This window comes from Danio rerio, chromosome 17 (assembly GCF_052040795.2).
Source record: "Danio rerio strain M-AB ecotype USA chromosome 17, GRCz13ab, whole genome shotgun sequence".
Classification (NCBI taxonomy): domain Eukaryota; kingdom Metazoa; phylum Chordata; class Actinopteri; order Cypriniformes; family Danionidae; genus Danio; species Danio rerio.
In genome coordinates this window covers 18,906,624-18,921,311 of record NC_141037.1, presented here as the reverse complement: position 1 = coordinate 18,921,311, position 14,688 = coordinate 18,906,624, and the positions used below count along the sequence as shown (strand labels likewise).

The window sequence follows — 14,688 nt, the reverse complement described above, 5'->3', positions numbered from 1 at the left end:
TGCTTTTATATACAGTACTTGATGAAATATACAGTATGATGAAACCCATCTTGAAGTCAGACGGATAAACAGAGAAGTAGAAAGTTTCCAGAACTACGTCATATCATTAATATTGTTCAAGATTTTAAAACAAATTATTTTGTATTATTTTTATAATTTATTGTGATTACAAAGTTGGACGACGGGGTGGCGGAGTGGGTAGCACTCTCGAGTCAAAGCAAAAACGATGCTGGTTCAAGCCTCGGCTGGGTCAGTTGGTGTTTCTGTGTGGAGTTTGCATGTTTTCCCCACGTTTTCATGGGTTTGCTCCGGATGCTCCAGTTTCCCCCACAGTCTCCAGTTTCCCCCACAATGTATGTGTGTTTTTCTTAGTGATGGGTTGCAGCTGAAAGGGCATCCGCTGTGGAAAACATGTGCTGGATAAGTTGGCGGTTCATTCCGCTGTGGTGACCCCAGATTAATAAAGGAACTTAGCCGAAAAGAAAATGAATGCATGAATGTAAAACTTTATAACCATTCAAGATTTTTTAATCAAACTTTGATGCATCAGTTGCTTTTGTTCATATCTCGGACAGTTCTACCTATTAAAGTTAAATATCAATGACAAGAGAAAATTGGTTACTCTACAATTATATTTTTTCATGGCAAGAAAAATAGCAGAAAAATGTTTTATTATTTTGCCCACTCTACAATTGACACATTATTGTCTGGCTAGTTTCTGTCCTCTACTTATAAGCTGAAAACGCAATAATGGTCCCACAATCCTGTCCATTATCACCAATAAAGCCTAGAAATTGTGCATAAGTGTACTGTAAACCGATAGATTAAAATATTATTTTCCAGTTATCAAATACATAATTTGTTACTTAATTTTAGTTTGTAGCTGTTACATTGTTTTAACTTCAAAAATATACATCAGTGTAAAACCTATAAATGAAAAACATCTTCTGTAATATTAAAACCACCTGGGTCTCCACTTTTGCCATGGCCTCTTTTATTGTTTTAACAAACTTATCCCTCAGGTTTTTCCAAATTTTACCAAAGCACTTTCCTCCTTTCCATGACAGTAAGGTTTTTTTGAGTCATTTAGATTCAAGAATGAATTGTGTTTCTCTCGTGACTGTGCGAGCAGTTTGCTGCAAAGCCAAGCTAATGTAGGCTTTAATAAAAAATAAAAAATAAAAAATGCAAATACGAATAACGAATGACAGCTTTAGAAAGGTCAAATCCTGGACATTTTAGGACATTTCGAAACCCGGCCAGACGATTTTTTAAGTCACAGTCTGCAGTGTGGGAGTGCTGACAGTTCACGGGTGCACAGAACGAAACAAGTAACGAGAGAGGATTTTCCACTACATCGATCGCGGATGTTTGGTTAAATTAGGTTGATACAAAACAGTGTAGAAGAATGATAATAACCGTAAAAAACCGTGTCACTAGATATACTTAGACGGCCCGCCCAAGTAAAGTATATGTTTATACTGAGTCAGACTAGTATAAACATCGATTAGCTGTCTTGTTTGTAATCTTTAAACCTGTAAAATAGGCTATCTTTGGCGGAGCACCTTCCATTTTTACATCACCGCATTATCTGATAGCCAAATAGCAAAAAAATTGTTCAAATGAATCTAATGAATCATTTAAAGTGGTTCTTCTCATAGATGTATACACTAGATATCGCATAAGGACCCTAAGCATGCGTCAATAGCGCCGCCATATTTGAACAGTGCTCCCAGGACAAATGTTATTCAACCGCACCAGTCAAGACAGTGTTATTACATAAAGATGCTGAACTTTAACGCTGTCTACGGGTGTAGTAACGAGCAAACAAAGAAAACAAAGCACAAAGGCAGAACATTTCATTGGTAAGATTCAGTTTTTTTTTACGTTTTTGTATGTCATGAACTTTTGTGCTAAACAGGTAACGTTATTGATGATAATACAGTCACTTACTGCATTCACTATAAGGCAAAACAGCACCAACTCACACTAAACACTCGGCTTATGCTAGTTTTGTTGAATAAATTAAGAAAACAATGCCAAGGAAATATGACAAGGACATGCTGCGGTGCCAGAAGGATAGTACATTTTCATACACACAGACACAAGCTTTTTGCCAGGAATGCCTGTGCGATCACTTATCCATCCATGTAGAAAAGTGGTGTAAAATTATAAGTTTCGTAATAAAAAAAAATGTAAAATTCCATACTGACCTCTGGGAAAACTCCCGATCATAAATATATGTGTAATTATCTGGCTCTGGAAGGCCACAGTCCTCCACTGCAGCTTGGTCCCGCGTTCATTTCAAAGGAGCGCTACGCTGTACTAAAATGGCGGCTCTATTGACGCATTTCCTCTAATTGACAACAACAGGGTAGGCGACATCTAATGTAAATATCTATGGGTTCTTCTGAACAAAATGATCCAGTCCAAATCCAGTTGATACTGCGCATGCGTGATTTAGAACTTTAGGTTTTGTTTTTAAACGCATAATATATAACAAATGGTGTGTATTTAACAAAAACAAGTTATTTTAAGTCCATTTAACTCAAGTCCAAGTCAAGTCGAGTCTTTTTTGTATATTTGTCAAGCAAGTCTTAAGTCCTAAATTTTGTGACTTAAGTCTGACTCGAGTCAAGTCATGTGACTCGAGTCCCCCATCTCTGCTATTCAGTAAAATCAAATTTGGTGCCAGGAGCTCAAAATTGCGATTCATTTTTGCACGTCACAAGGCATAAGGATTGTTCTCAAACGTTAATCAGGATATTTCTCCCAGAATGATTAAAATATTCTTATTTGTGTTCAGTAGATGAATCAAAGTCAGTGAAATGTGTTGGTGTAACCCCCATAAAAAGTCTTTATGGTATGTTATTTTTACAGTTACTCCCTCGTTTTAGGTTAATATTGCTTTATATTTTCATTTATTTTATTTCTTAAATTATAATGCTAGATGAAACCAAAATCTTGAAAATCCGCCTAGCGACTGTTGAGCTGGAAGGAATAAAGTATTGTGATTGGTTAATTTTCAAGCTCCGCCCACTATGCTGAGGTAGGGTGTAAGCGGGACTTTCAGTGCAGTCGGGAGATTTAGATGAGATGGAAAGATACAGCTTTAGCTGCATAAACAAAGTAAAATTGCCCTTGTTAGTTAAGTGAACGGAGCATATTATCACAAAAGAAGGGCGGAAGAATTGTTAATAGCGTTTTTGGTTGTCTGATTTTCTTTTAGATGGAAGATGGCGAGCCACACAGCTTGAGTCACTGATTTGTATTGGATTTTCAGTGTGTTGCTTCCAGCAATTCGGTAGGACTGCGATTCAGATTTTTTTCCACTTGATATTGGACAAAGAAGAATCTCGATTCCTGTGAATGGGAACATTTGATCTGAGCTCAGCAACGCGAACTGAATGGACATAAAAAAACTGGTGATTCAAAATTCATCAAGAAAATACACATACACTGACAGGGCTCGAAACTAATCGAAATTAATTTTGCTTGGTAGCACCGGTGCTCCTAACTTTAAAAATTTAGTCGCACACACCAATTATGAGCACCGTTATTACAAGTTTTATACAAACTTATTTATTGTATTTGAAATGAACACTAATCAAACTAACTAGCAAAAAAAAACATATATGCAAGCGTGAGGAAAATATGTCTCAACGAAATCCCGTTATCACAAGAAAATACATTTTTATAACAGAACTGAGTGATTAAAGCATACACGAAGCACTCACTGGCCCTGCAAGCACTGCTTGAATGAATCTGTTAACGGTATAACTGTGCTGTTCTCACAAGTGCTGTCTGATATTGCACTGATGCTTTTGACATATACTGTACCTTATTATATGCATACATGTTAATAGCCATACCAGTCTTTTTATGAGTAGCGATATTAGCTTACTCAGTGTAAGTCCGTTTGCGATGGTGTACGTGGAGTTAAATTTGACATAAATCTGCCACTTTCACGGCGGACAGCATTTTAAGATTATATGAAGGATTAAACAGAAGCTCTCGTGCTAGATGTGGCAAACAGTTACCTGAAAATCCCATCCCACAAACTTTTCAAAGCGGACTTGAAGCCAATGGAAGTCTTCTACTCTTGGAAAAGTGTAGATGGTGGATAAAGATTCAGCACATGGTCACTAGTAAGATGTTTCATTAATTGTAACTAGATGGTTTCTAAAAATATATCTGTCCGCGTTATCTTCATTCTCATCTTCAGCGCTTTACAGTTTTTCGCGGTAGTAGCTCTCTGTCATCCCAAGCCAGAAGGTGCTGAGTGATTGACAGCTGATATTAACCAATCATTCGCGTTCATTGCTAGAGCAGTGGTGGGCCAATAAGAAGAGCGCGAAGGCGGGGCAAGCATTACGGACGTGGATTTGTTTACTGCAGCAAGTTGACATGACAGCTGTTTTAAACCATTCCTGAGCGCTGCGTTTAGCGCTTCAAGTGCAGACAGAGAGCTTAGAGATGCATTCTGCGTGAATGTCTCCCGAATCCGCGCATGTGCTGAACATTTTGCAGTAAAAACTGGTCGCACACAACAATTTTAAGCATTCGCAGAATTGCTCCCAAATATATTTTAAGGTCGCATAGATAAAATTTCGGGCGCATATGCGACCAAAATGGTCGCAATTTCGAGCCCTGACTGATATACACACACACTTGTTTATTGTATTGTTTTTGCAATTACTGTTCAAAAGAAAAAATACAAGCAATAATTAATGTATGCAACTTGAGGTTTCAGATTTTATTTATTTACATCGGATTGTGGATTTTACTTATCATTATATATATTTAATTAGCGAACCTAGTGTGTACTTACCTGTACCAGGGTTACATTTGAATGAAATTTTGGGGTAAACTGACTTTTTAATAGTATTATAACACTATATTTTATTCATGCATTATTTTTCCTTCTGCTTAGTCCCCTATTTATCAGGGAGCGCCACAACGCAATGAACCGCCAACTATTCCAGCATATGTTTTATGCAGTGGATGCCCTTCCAGCCGCAATCCAGTACTGGGAAACATCCATGCACTCTCGCATTCTCACACACACACACACACACACACACACACACACACACACACACACACACACACACACACACACAAACACTCATACACTACAGCCTATTTAGTTAATCCAATTCACCTGTAGCGCATGTCTTTGGAATGTGGGGGAAACTGGAGCACCCGGAGGAAACCTACTAGAACACAGGGAGAACATGCAAACACAGAAATACCAACTGTCCCAGCCAAGACTCGAACCAGTGAGTTTCTTGCTGTGTTGCTAACCACTTTTATTGTTATAAAATATTATTATAGTAATATATAATCATATATAATATCAGGGTTCAACGCTAAGGATTTTTTCTACTGGCCCGGTCGGGCCAGTGGTTCTGATTTTTACTTGCCCTGCCAAAATTTTCACTGACCCCACCATAAAAAAGAAGTTAATAGCTATTTGACTGTGTGTGACACACACACAAACACACAGTTGATTTCAGAATTACTTGCCTGCCTGTTTATTTTTTCCCCAATTTCTGTTTAACAGTGAGAAATTTTATTCAACACATTTCTAATCATAATAGTGTTAATAACTCATCTCTAAGAATTGATTTATCTTTGCCATGATGACAGTAAATAATATTTGACTAGATATTCTTTAAGACACTTCTATACAGCTTAAAGTGACATTTAAAGGCTTAACTAGGTTAATTATGTTAACTAGGCAGGTTATGGTAATTAGGTAAGTTATTGTATAACGATGGTTTGTTCTGGAGACAGTCTGAAAAACAATTAGCTTAAGGGGCTAATAAATTTGACCTTAAATTTGTTCATAAAAAAATAAAAACTGCTTTTATTCTAGCCAAAATAAAACAAATAAGACTTTGTTCAGAGGAAAAAATATTATCAGACATACTATTAACATTTCTTTGCTCTGTTAAACATAATTTACAAAATATTTTAAAAAGAAAAAAACAACAAAAGGGGCCAATAATTTTGACTTTAACTGTGTATATATATTTACAGTAACTTTTAAAATGTTTTTTTAAGGAAAATTATTCAGTTCATCAAGGCTACATTTATTAAATGTAAAAAAAATATTTTGTTAAATATTTATCAATTTTAAATAAATGCTTTGTTATTGTATGTAGTTTCAAATAAAATTATTACTCCAGACATTATTGCTTTTATTACTATTACCATTAATAAATATAATAATTAATATTAGTGATTTCTAAAGGATCATGTGACTGGAGTAATGAAGCTGAAATTTTATCTTTAAAATCACTGGAATAAATTAAATGATAAACTTCTTTTGAACAGTTATTTAGTGCAACATTTCACAATTTGTATTTATGATGAAATAATTTCAGCCTTGGTGATCAGAAGAAGCTTATTTAAACATATTTAACAGTCAAACTTTTGAGCAGTTGTGTTTAGAATATTTTATAAGCAAAAATGTGCACTTTAATTTTAACAACCCACAGACATCGTCACCAAAAATAACTCAAAGAGGTCAGACTTTCTATTACAGAGCCTCATTTTAATTGTCAGGTTTTGTAAAAATCGATCTATTGAATTAATCAATCTTTTAAAGAAACGTTGGCTAGAATTCTGTATTTTAGGCTTTAATTACAGAAACATAGCAGATGAACCGAGACTGCATCATATCGCAAAGCAGATGTTGATCTTTCTTTCGAGCTGTCAGTGCGGAAATGAACAAAACAACAGGCCTAACACAACATATTATACGATTGAAATATGGAAAAAAAAATTACCAGATAGTAATTTCAGTCAATTTTCCTAACGGATAAACCGAGATCAGGCTGGATAAACAGCTCTTAGTAATATTTCAGCATGCTTTCACTTTCGCATTTACCTGTAAGAATGACATCTCGCCCTGCTCATCATTCTCTCTTCATATAGCCGTATAAATGGCTATTACACGATCAAAATACACTGTGATATAGCCTGGGTCGTTAGTTCGTTGCATTGTTTTGTTTTCTCACTACAATCAATCCGCCCAATAGGTCAGAGACCGTCTCATTCAGGCGATCTCGGACTGATTGATTTGGCGCGGATGCGAGCGCAACTGCTGGATATATGCCAAACAAACCGCGCTAACGGGGGAAACGAGACATATACCGAAACAAACGTCTATGTGTGAAAGCACCGTAAGATTGTATTTGCACACAATTGACAGACAGTCGCAGCAGGCAGCTCTGGCTCGATCTGGCAGGCAACAAGGCAACACTGGCCCGATTGGGCCAGTAACATTCTATACACTGGCCCGAGTGTTTCACATGCTGGCCCCAGGCCATCGGGCAGTCCTTATTGTCGAGCCCTGAATATTAATTTGTAATTGTTTGATCACATTGACTTGCAACATTGCCTTAAAGGCAGAACATTTATTAGATCAGTGGCAGATGGTTTATAAACAATGTTTTGGGAATAAGATTTGGAAGCCCAAAATGTACACACTTTAACTGCCAGTTTAGAGTGCCATGTAGACTAACTGCTCATGTACAGTAATAATTACAGTAGCATAATCATTTTGTTGCTAATGGTGAATAGTCTGGCATAAACTCTGCCTTCCTTGATTTAAGCGTTTGGCTCAGATGTTATTTTCTGATCATCAATTTACCACTCTGAACAAATTCACACAATTAAACCAACGTCAAATCACCGCTGTTATGTTTAAAGCTTTTAGCTGTGAGAACTTTTAAGAACAGAAGTTTTGTGGGTAACCTGGCCAATCTGGATTTTTGGACATTTCGAGTTTTGTTGTTACAACTGACCCAGAGTCTTGTGCACTTACACTTTGCTCTCCTTCATATTATTTACATTAAGACAAATATGTGACATTACAAATAACATTTTATAACATCAGCATCGTCAATCGTTACTAATTCTACAAATCTAATACCTTTAGGAAATAAATCCATTCACATTGAAACAATCATACTAACCATACCTGTTACAATTTAATAATAGTCTTAGAAACATTGTGGCCTTAGGTTCTAGGTAAATACTTTAATAGTCTTAACTTTTCAGCCATTGTAAAGTAGGTGAATAAAAAAACACATTACCATATCGTCTTTTTCAGGATAAAATGGGAAGAAAGCATGAAAATAAAATAAGTGGAAGGATGACGATAATATTCAAGTTTTGAACGTGTTTGTTTTTTAGAATCAAGGGAATAACTAGCAACACAACACCAGTCAAGTAATTCAACACTTTTGAAACAGACAATTGACCAAATAAACTCAACACACAGAAAAACAAACATTTTTTGTAGAACAGGCAGTTATTTGCATTCTTTTACATCTCCTCATTCTCCACCACCAGAATAAAAGGTTACAGTCTTTTCTGCTCTTAAAGCTGCCTCCACATTTTAGCAGGTCTGGTGTGGGGCCATTGATGACTTCTGTCACTTCTTTTGTGGGGATCTGGATTCCTCCACCACTTCTTCTCTGCATTCTCTTTCTTATTCTTTGTCTTTTCCTTCTCTATTTCTTTAAATTTGCTTAAACCAGCAGAATAAAAGCTTGTAGTCTTTACTGCTCTTCCTTGTAGTCTTTCCTTCTGCCTCAACATTGGAGCAGGTCGGGTATGGGGCTATTGATGACTTCTGTCACTTCTTTTGTGGGGATCTAGATTCCTCCACCACGTCTTTTCCTCATCATCCTTTGTTGAATTTCCCCTTGGTCTCCTCCTCTTCTTTTTTACTTTCTCTTTTTTCTCCTCCTCCTCATCTTTCATCTTGTGATTTCTCGGTCTCCTTCTCTTCCTCCTCTTCTTTACCTTCTCTATTTTATCCTCCTCCTTTTCATCTTCCTTGACTTTCTTTTCCTCTATCTTCTCTTTCTCCTCCATTTTCACTATCAAAGTCTTTGTCTCTCCTCCTCCTCTTCCAGCCTCATCTTTTCATTCTCCTTAATTTTCAGACTGATAAACTTTGCCACTGTTATTTGTCTACTGATCTTTTCCTTGAGTCTCTTCTTCTCCTTTTGTTTGTTTTGCAACTTCTTTAATTTGCTTATTTTTAAGACCACATATTCACTTTAGCCCAGTTCAGGGATGTGGGGAACAGTAGCAATAGGTTTCGACTTTCAGATCGGCCACTCAATCTCCTCCCGCCGCTCATCTCCCACCATTGTCCACCCTTCATCGATCTTATCCTTCCTTCTCTTTTTCTCCTCCTCCATCTTCATATTCTCCTCTTTTTCCATCCTCTCATTCTTTGTCATTTCCTTCTCCTTCTCTATCACCTTCACCTCTTCCATCATCTCCTCAACCTCTTCTATTAGCTCCTCCTCCATCTTTTTTTATCTGTTCCTCCTCCACCATCTCCTCTTCCTCCTCTTTCACCATAATTTTCTGCTCATAGATGTCGTTCTCATCATCTGTTGAAAGAGAAATGTACACATTGTACAGTCATTTTCAGGGAGACATTAAACTCCAGATAAGGGGAAGTAAAAATACAGTTTATTTATAATGTTATAGTCTTAAAAATATGTAGTTGCAAAAAATTATAATTTACCATCAGCATGGTCCTGCTGAACTACTGAGCTGCTCTTTCCTTGCAGTGAAATTAAAGATCCTGCCGACAGCTCTAAAGAAAGAGGCAATCCGGCTCTTTTTCTCTTCTTCGCTTTCTCTATCTCATCTGTTATAAGAGAAAAGGTTGCACATCTTTACACACCTTTCCAAAGTCATCTGAGGAAATTAAGAATATATAAACACTTTTGAAACAGACAATTGACCAAATAAACTCGACACAGAAAAACAAACCTTTTTTTTTTTTACAACAGACATTTATTTACATTATTTTACATCTCCTCATTCTCCACCACCAGAATAAAAGGTGACAGTCTTTCCTGCTCTTAAAGCTGCCTCCGCATTGGAGCAGGTCTGGTGTGGGGCCATTGATGACTTCTGTCACTTCTTTTGTGGGGATCTGGATTCCTCCACCACTTCTTCTCTGCATTCTCTTTCTTTTTGTCTGTCTTTTCCTCCTCCTCCTTTGTTGAATTTCCCCTTGGTCTCCTCTTCTTTTTTACTTTCTCTATTTTCTCCTCCTCCTTCTCATCTTTCATCTTGTGATTTCTCAATCTGCTCCTCCTCCTCCTCTTCTTTACCTCCCCTATGTTATCCTCCTCCTCTTCACCTTCCTTTGCTTTCCTTTCCTTTCTTTTCCTCCATCTTCTCTTTCTCCTTTTTTCACTATCAAAGTCTTTGTGCTGAATACCCTTCTGCTTGTTGTTTTCTTTTGTCTCTCCTCCTCCTCTTCCAGCCTCATCTTTTCATTCTCCTCCTTAATTTTCAGACTGATAATCTTTGCCACTGTTATCTGTCTACTGATCTTTTCCTTGCATCTCTTCTCCTTCTTTTGTTTGCTTTGCAACTTCTTTAACTTGCTTATTTTTAAGACCACATATTCACTTTTGCCCTGTTCAGGGATGTGGGGAGCAGTAGCGATGGGTTTTGGCTTCCAGATCGGCCACTCGATCTCCTTCCGCTGCTCATCGTCCACCATTGTCCACACTTTATCAGTCTTATCCTTCCTTCTCTTTTTCTCCTCCTCCATCTTTATATTCTCTTCTTTTTTTCCATCCTCTCATTTTTTGTCATTTCCTCCTCCTTTTCTATCACCTCCACCACTTCCATCATCTCCTCCACCTCTTCTATTAACTCCTCCTCCATCTTTTTTATCTCTTCCTCCTCCCCCATCTCTTTATTTTCCTCTTTCACCATAATCTTCTGCTCATAGATGTCGTTCTCATCATCTGTTGAAATAGAAATGTACACATTGTACAGTCATTTTCAAGGAGACATTAAAGTTCAGATAAGTGGAAGTAAAAATACAGTTTATTTATAATATTATAGTCTAAAAATATGTAGATGCAAAAATGATCATTTACCATCAGAGCATGGTTCTGCTGAACTACTGAGCTGCTCTTTCCTTGCAGTGAAATTAAAGATTCTTCCGACAGCTTTTATTTTTCTTCTTCTTCACTTTCTCCTTCTTATCTGTTATAAGAGAAAAGATTACACATATTTACACACCTTTCCAAAGTTATTTGAGGAAATTAAGAATATATATATATATATATATATATATATATATATATATATATATATATATATATATATATATATATATATTATGAACACTGACCAAAATCCAAGTCAAGTAAATATTTAGTTTTACTAAGAGATTGGAGAGTAAAGTTGTATCAGAAAACCTGAAAATGAGAAATGACATTAATTTACAGGATTGTTTTATTAAGATGCACTTTAATTCAATAATATCCCAATAATATTCAAGTGAATATTCAAGTAAATATATTAATATAGTAAATATGGTTATTAAATATAGTACTTTTTTAAATTTCACTAATTTAGCATATACTGTTTCTGCTATGTGTTAACTGTGTACCACAGTGATTTGCCTACTGATTAAATAATAGCTGTCTCATATTTCAAAGGCTGCAACCTCTGGAGGATGCATTCGAAGTGCGCTGCATCATCACGGTGTGGCGAAGACAGTCTAATTTAAAAAAAAAAAATTTGAAGTCTCCTTTAAATGCAGTCACTCGTATGGTAACGAGACATACACTAAGAAATGTTTTCTTTTAAAGTCTAATGACTGGGGAAATGTGCAAATGACATAAAAGCAAATAAAATTAGCTAAATAAATTGATACAAGGCACAAAATCAATCTTAACCCTTTGATTAACATGGGCCATATGCAGCCGCCTTAACACTTTCATCCAGCCCGCAAGGGAGTTTTTAAAATGCTGCTTCTGAGTAACGGTTTGGTTCAGAATTAGTAAATTAATGATGCAGTTACAAGTGAACGCCAACTAGCGTTAGCGCAACTAGTTGAATAAGAACACACTCTCAAATATTAAAATGCACTTGACCGTTAATGACTGAAAATGAGTCTGGCAAAAAAGGTTGTCTACTATGCAGAGAAAGTATTGCTGTTTCTAAAGACTACAACCTGAGGGATTGATCACACCAAATGCGCTTTATGCGCTAAGAATCGCCTCTTTTAATTTATTTACTAACAGCCGTGAGGGTTTTGCGCGCTGCTTGTGTGCCCCTTGCATTTTAACCGCCTGTTGCGCCTCACGTTTTTGCCGTAGCAAACTCCAGACTTTGACACCCTTGCGAAGAGAGGGGACCAGCCTCATTGTTCACATTAACACACCTATAATAACATGACTTGGAATAACAAAGACTAAGATTCTTCTCCCGTTTTATCTTATAGTTTTATGATTCATATGAGCATATTAATACAAGCTCAAATGAGATTGTTGTGAATTTGACTCAAATTATATAATAGTTGCTGGTTAAATGTGTTCATTTTTGTCATAGAATACATTTTCCATGCATACATCCACTTTAAAAAGTTATTTTATCAAAGATTTGTGTTTTCATCGAGTTTTATGATGACTGATCTCTATATTCTAAAAGCAGTGCAAATCAGATAAATTAGACATAATAGTAAAATTTAAGAATAGTTTTTTTTGTTAACATGAGATTTGTTCTATCAGACAATATCTTTTCTTTTCTCCACTGTAAAAATTATAACATTAGTATTATATTTTATAAGAGATTATTTTATTGTTTTATGATGATTGATAATTAAATTTAAATAGCAGTGCAAATTAATTTGACTAGTAAATTTGACTTAATAATGAGAAAAAAAATCTGTTTTCTGTTAATGTGACATGTTTCTGTCCAATATTATGTTTCATGCAAACTGCCACTTTAAATAAAAGTTATTTTTGAAGGATTTGACATGTGGCCCTTCACTTGGTTTGCAAAACTTGATGCCCTTGGGTCTAAAAGGTTTGCCCACCACTGGTCTAAAGTGACCCGTCTAAAGTTACTTTTTCCATAACTATTTTATAGCTTGTGCATTGAAGGGTTAAATAGATAATTAACAAAAACAACACACATAAAAACAAAAATATATGTAAATGAATAATAATGTACTGTAATCCTTTAATATTTAATGCTTAATTTAGTTTAATTTTTTTTCATTGAACAGATAATATTTATTTTTTAAATAAATCAAAATTAACAAAATAATCCAGAATCAAGCTATAAGGTGCTGTGACAAAGTGGAGCTTGGTCCCCGCTGAGCGAGCAGCACACAGCTCAAACAAATACACACACACACACACACACACACAGAGCACGGCGCAGCGCGTGCACACACACATACACGCACGCACACACACAAATACACAGAACAGCGCGCGCACACACACACACCCATTCATCGTCGTTGCGTCTTACCTGTTATCCTGCTGTTGGCAATGTGAGTGCACACACGGATCCGATAGCTCATAGACAGTCTCTCACGCATTTTCCACAGCATGACCCCATTCCCTGTCTTCATACACACATACATACATTATTTTGTCCCGTTTGTTTGTTTGTAAAGTATTTCTGTTTGCCCGTTGTGTCGGCCAACCAGAGCAGGCGGCGGCGCCTGCTTATGACGTCATCGCCGGACGCGGCAACACAACGTGGCGGGAATGTTTTTTTTTTTAATTATTTCTTTATTATGCATTAGTAATTTACAAATACAGCAAAAACAGGCAACAAACAAAAATTCCAAAGATAATTGAAATGAAAAAAAAAAAAAAAAAGGAAGATGCCAAAAACAGATTAATAGCTTACAATAGGCAGAGCGTTTACATTTTTTTTACAGCTTTGAGAGACTTCATTAACAGAATCATTTTGTTGACAAGAATCTTATATAAAGGAGGAGATTTTGAAAGTCAATATTTGTTGACAAGGAATTTACCATTTAATATAATAAAATTAACAAAATTGTTAATTTGTTCATCACCATTTTCAAAATAACAGATATATACTTTTGCATTCAATGTTATCAACATTATTTTTGGCAGAATAATCAGAAAAAAAGTCTTTCCAAAGTAATTGCACCCTCTGACAATGAACAAATAAGTGTCATGAGGATTTCTCACAGTTTTTTTTTTTTTTAAATGAACGTTCCTTCTAAAAAGCTGTAAATTTGGAAAGTAGCTCGTTGGTTGGGTATATTTGATGTAAAATCTTTAAGTGAATTTATTTTACTTTATTTGAAATAATAAATTTGTATGGTAGCAGCCATGCTTTTCTCTAAATATTCTCCCATAATAAAAAAATCCAATAAAATTTCCTTTTGGAAAAACTCTATTTTTATCATGAAGTACTTGACTAATGTCTTTGTTAGTATATTTATTAATTAAATTGCATTCTTTATTTTCTATCTTATAAGTTAAATGACTGCACATTAAATTAAAGGGCCATGAAACCCCTCGGTTTGCTAGTTTCAGCTTGTCGCAAGAGTCATTTTGAGGCGTTGCGCCACACTCTTTAATTAGCAAAGGCATTTGCGCTCATATGTGCACCCATAGGCGTTCTGGTCTAAAAAGGAAGCAGATCTGAGGCGCATTGCTGGCGCGTTGCTATTTTGAGAAACTATAATAGATTTTTCATTAGACCAAAAGAAACCCGGTCTAAAGTCCAGCACAGAGTTGCACCTCGCTTACACACCGCTTAATACACACAAGATCTTGAGCAATACGCAAATATCTTTACATATGAAAAAGAATTAAAATATTAAGGATATAATAAGAA

At 35.9% G+C, this 14,688-nt stretch overlaps 2 protein-coding genes across 10 annotated transcripts in view; one reads left to right on the top strand and one right to left on the bottom strand.

Moving 5' to 3' along the window:
* adck1 (aarF domain containing kinase 1) overlaps window positions 1-14,688 on the top strand; it is a 267,137-nt gene that overhangs the window by 49,748 nt on the left and 202,701 nt on the right.
* LOC147833053 (uncharacterized) lies at window positions 8,033-13,539 on the bottom strand. Of its 2 annotated transcripts, XM_087290311.1 has the most exons (5): window positions 13,336-13,539; window positions 10,944-11,052; window positions 9,814-10,808; window positions 9,563-9,688; window positions 8,033-9,425 (listed from the first exon to the last, which is right to left on the bottom strand). In XM_087290311.1, exon 3 carries the CDS (start codon window positions 10,607-10,609, stop codon window positions 10,166-10,168), a length of 444 nt encoding a protein of 147 aa, XP_087146437.1. In that variant the 5' UTR covers window positions 10,610-10,808; window positions 10,944-11,052; window positions 13,336-13,539; the 3' UTR covers window positions 8,033-9,425; window positions 9,563-9,688; window positions 9,814-10,165. The 2 variants fall into 2 exon arrangements, with proteins under 2 accessions (XP_087146437.1, XP_087146436.1); XM_087290310.1 differs by having other exon boundaries at window positions 9,563-10,808.

Coding starts and splice junctions, on each gene's coding strand:
- LOC147833053 (XM_087290310.1), bottom strand. CDS start 10,609: ATGGAGGAGGAGAAAAAGAGAAGGAAGGATAAGACTGATAAAGTGTGG.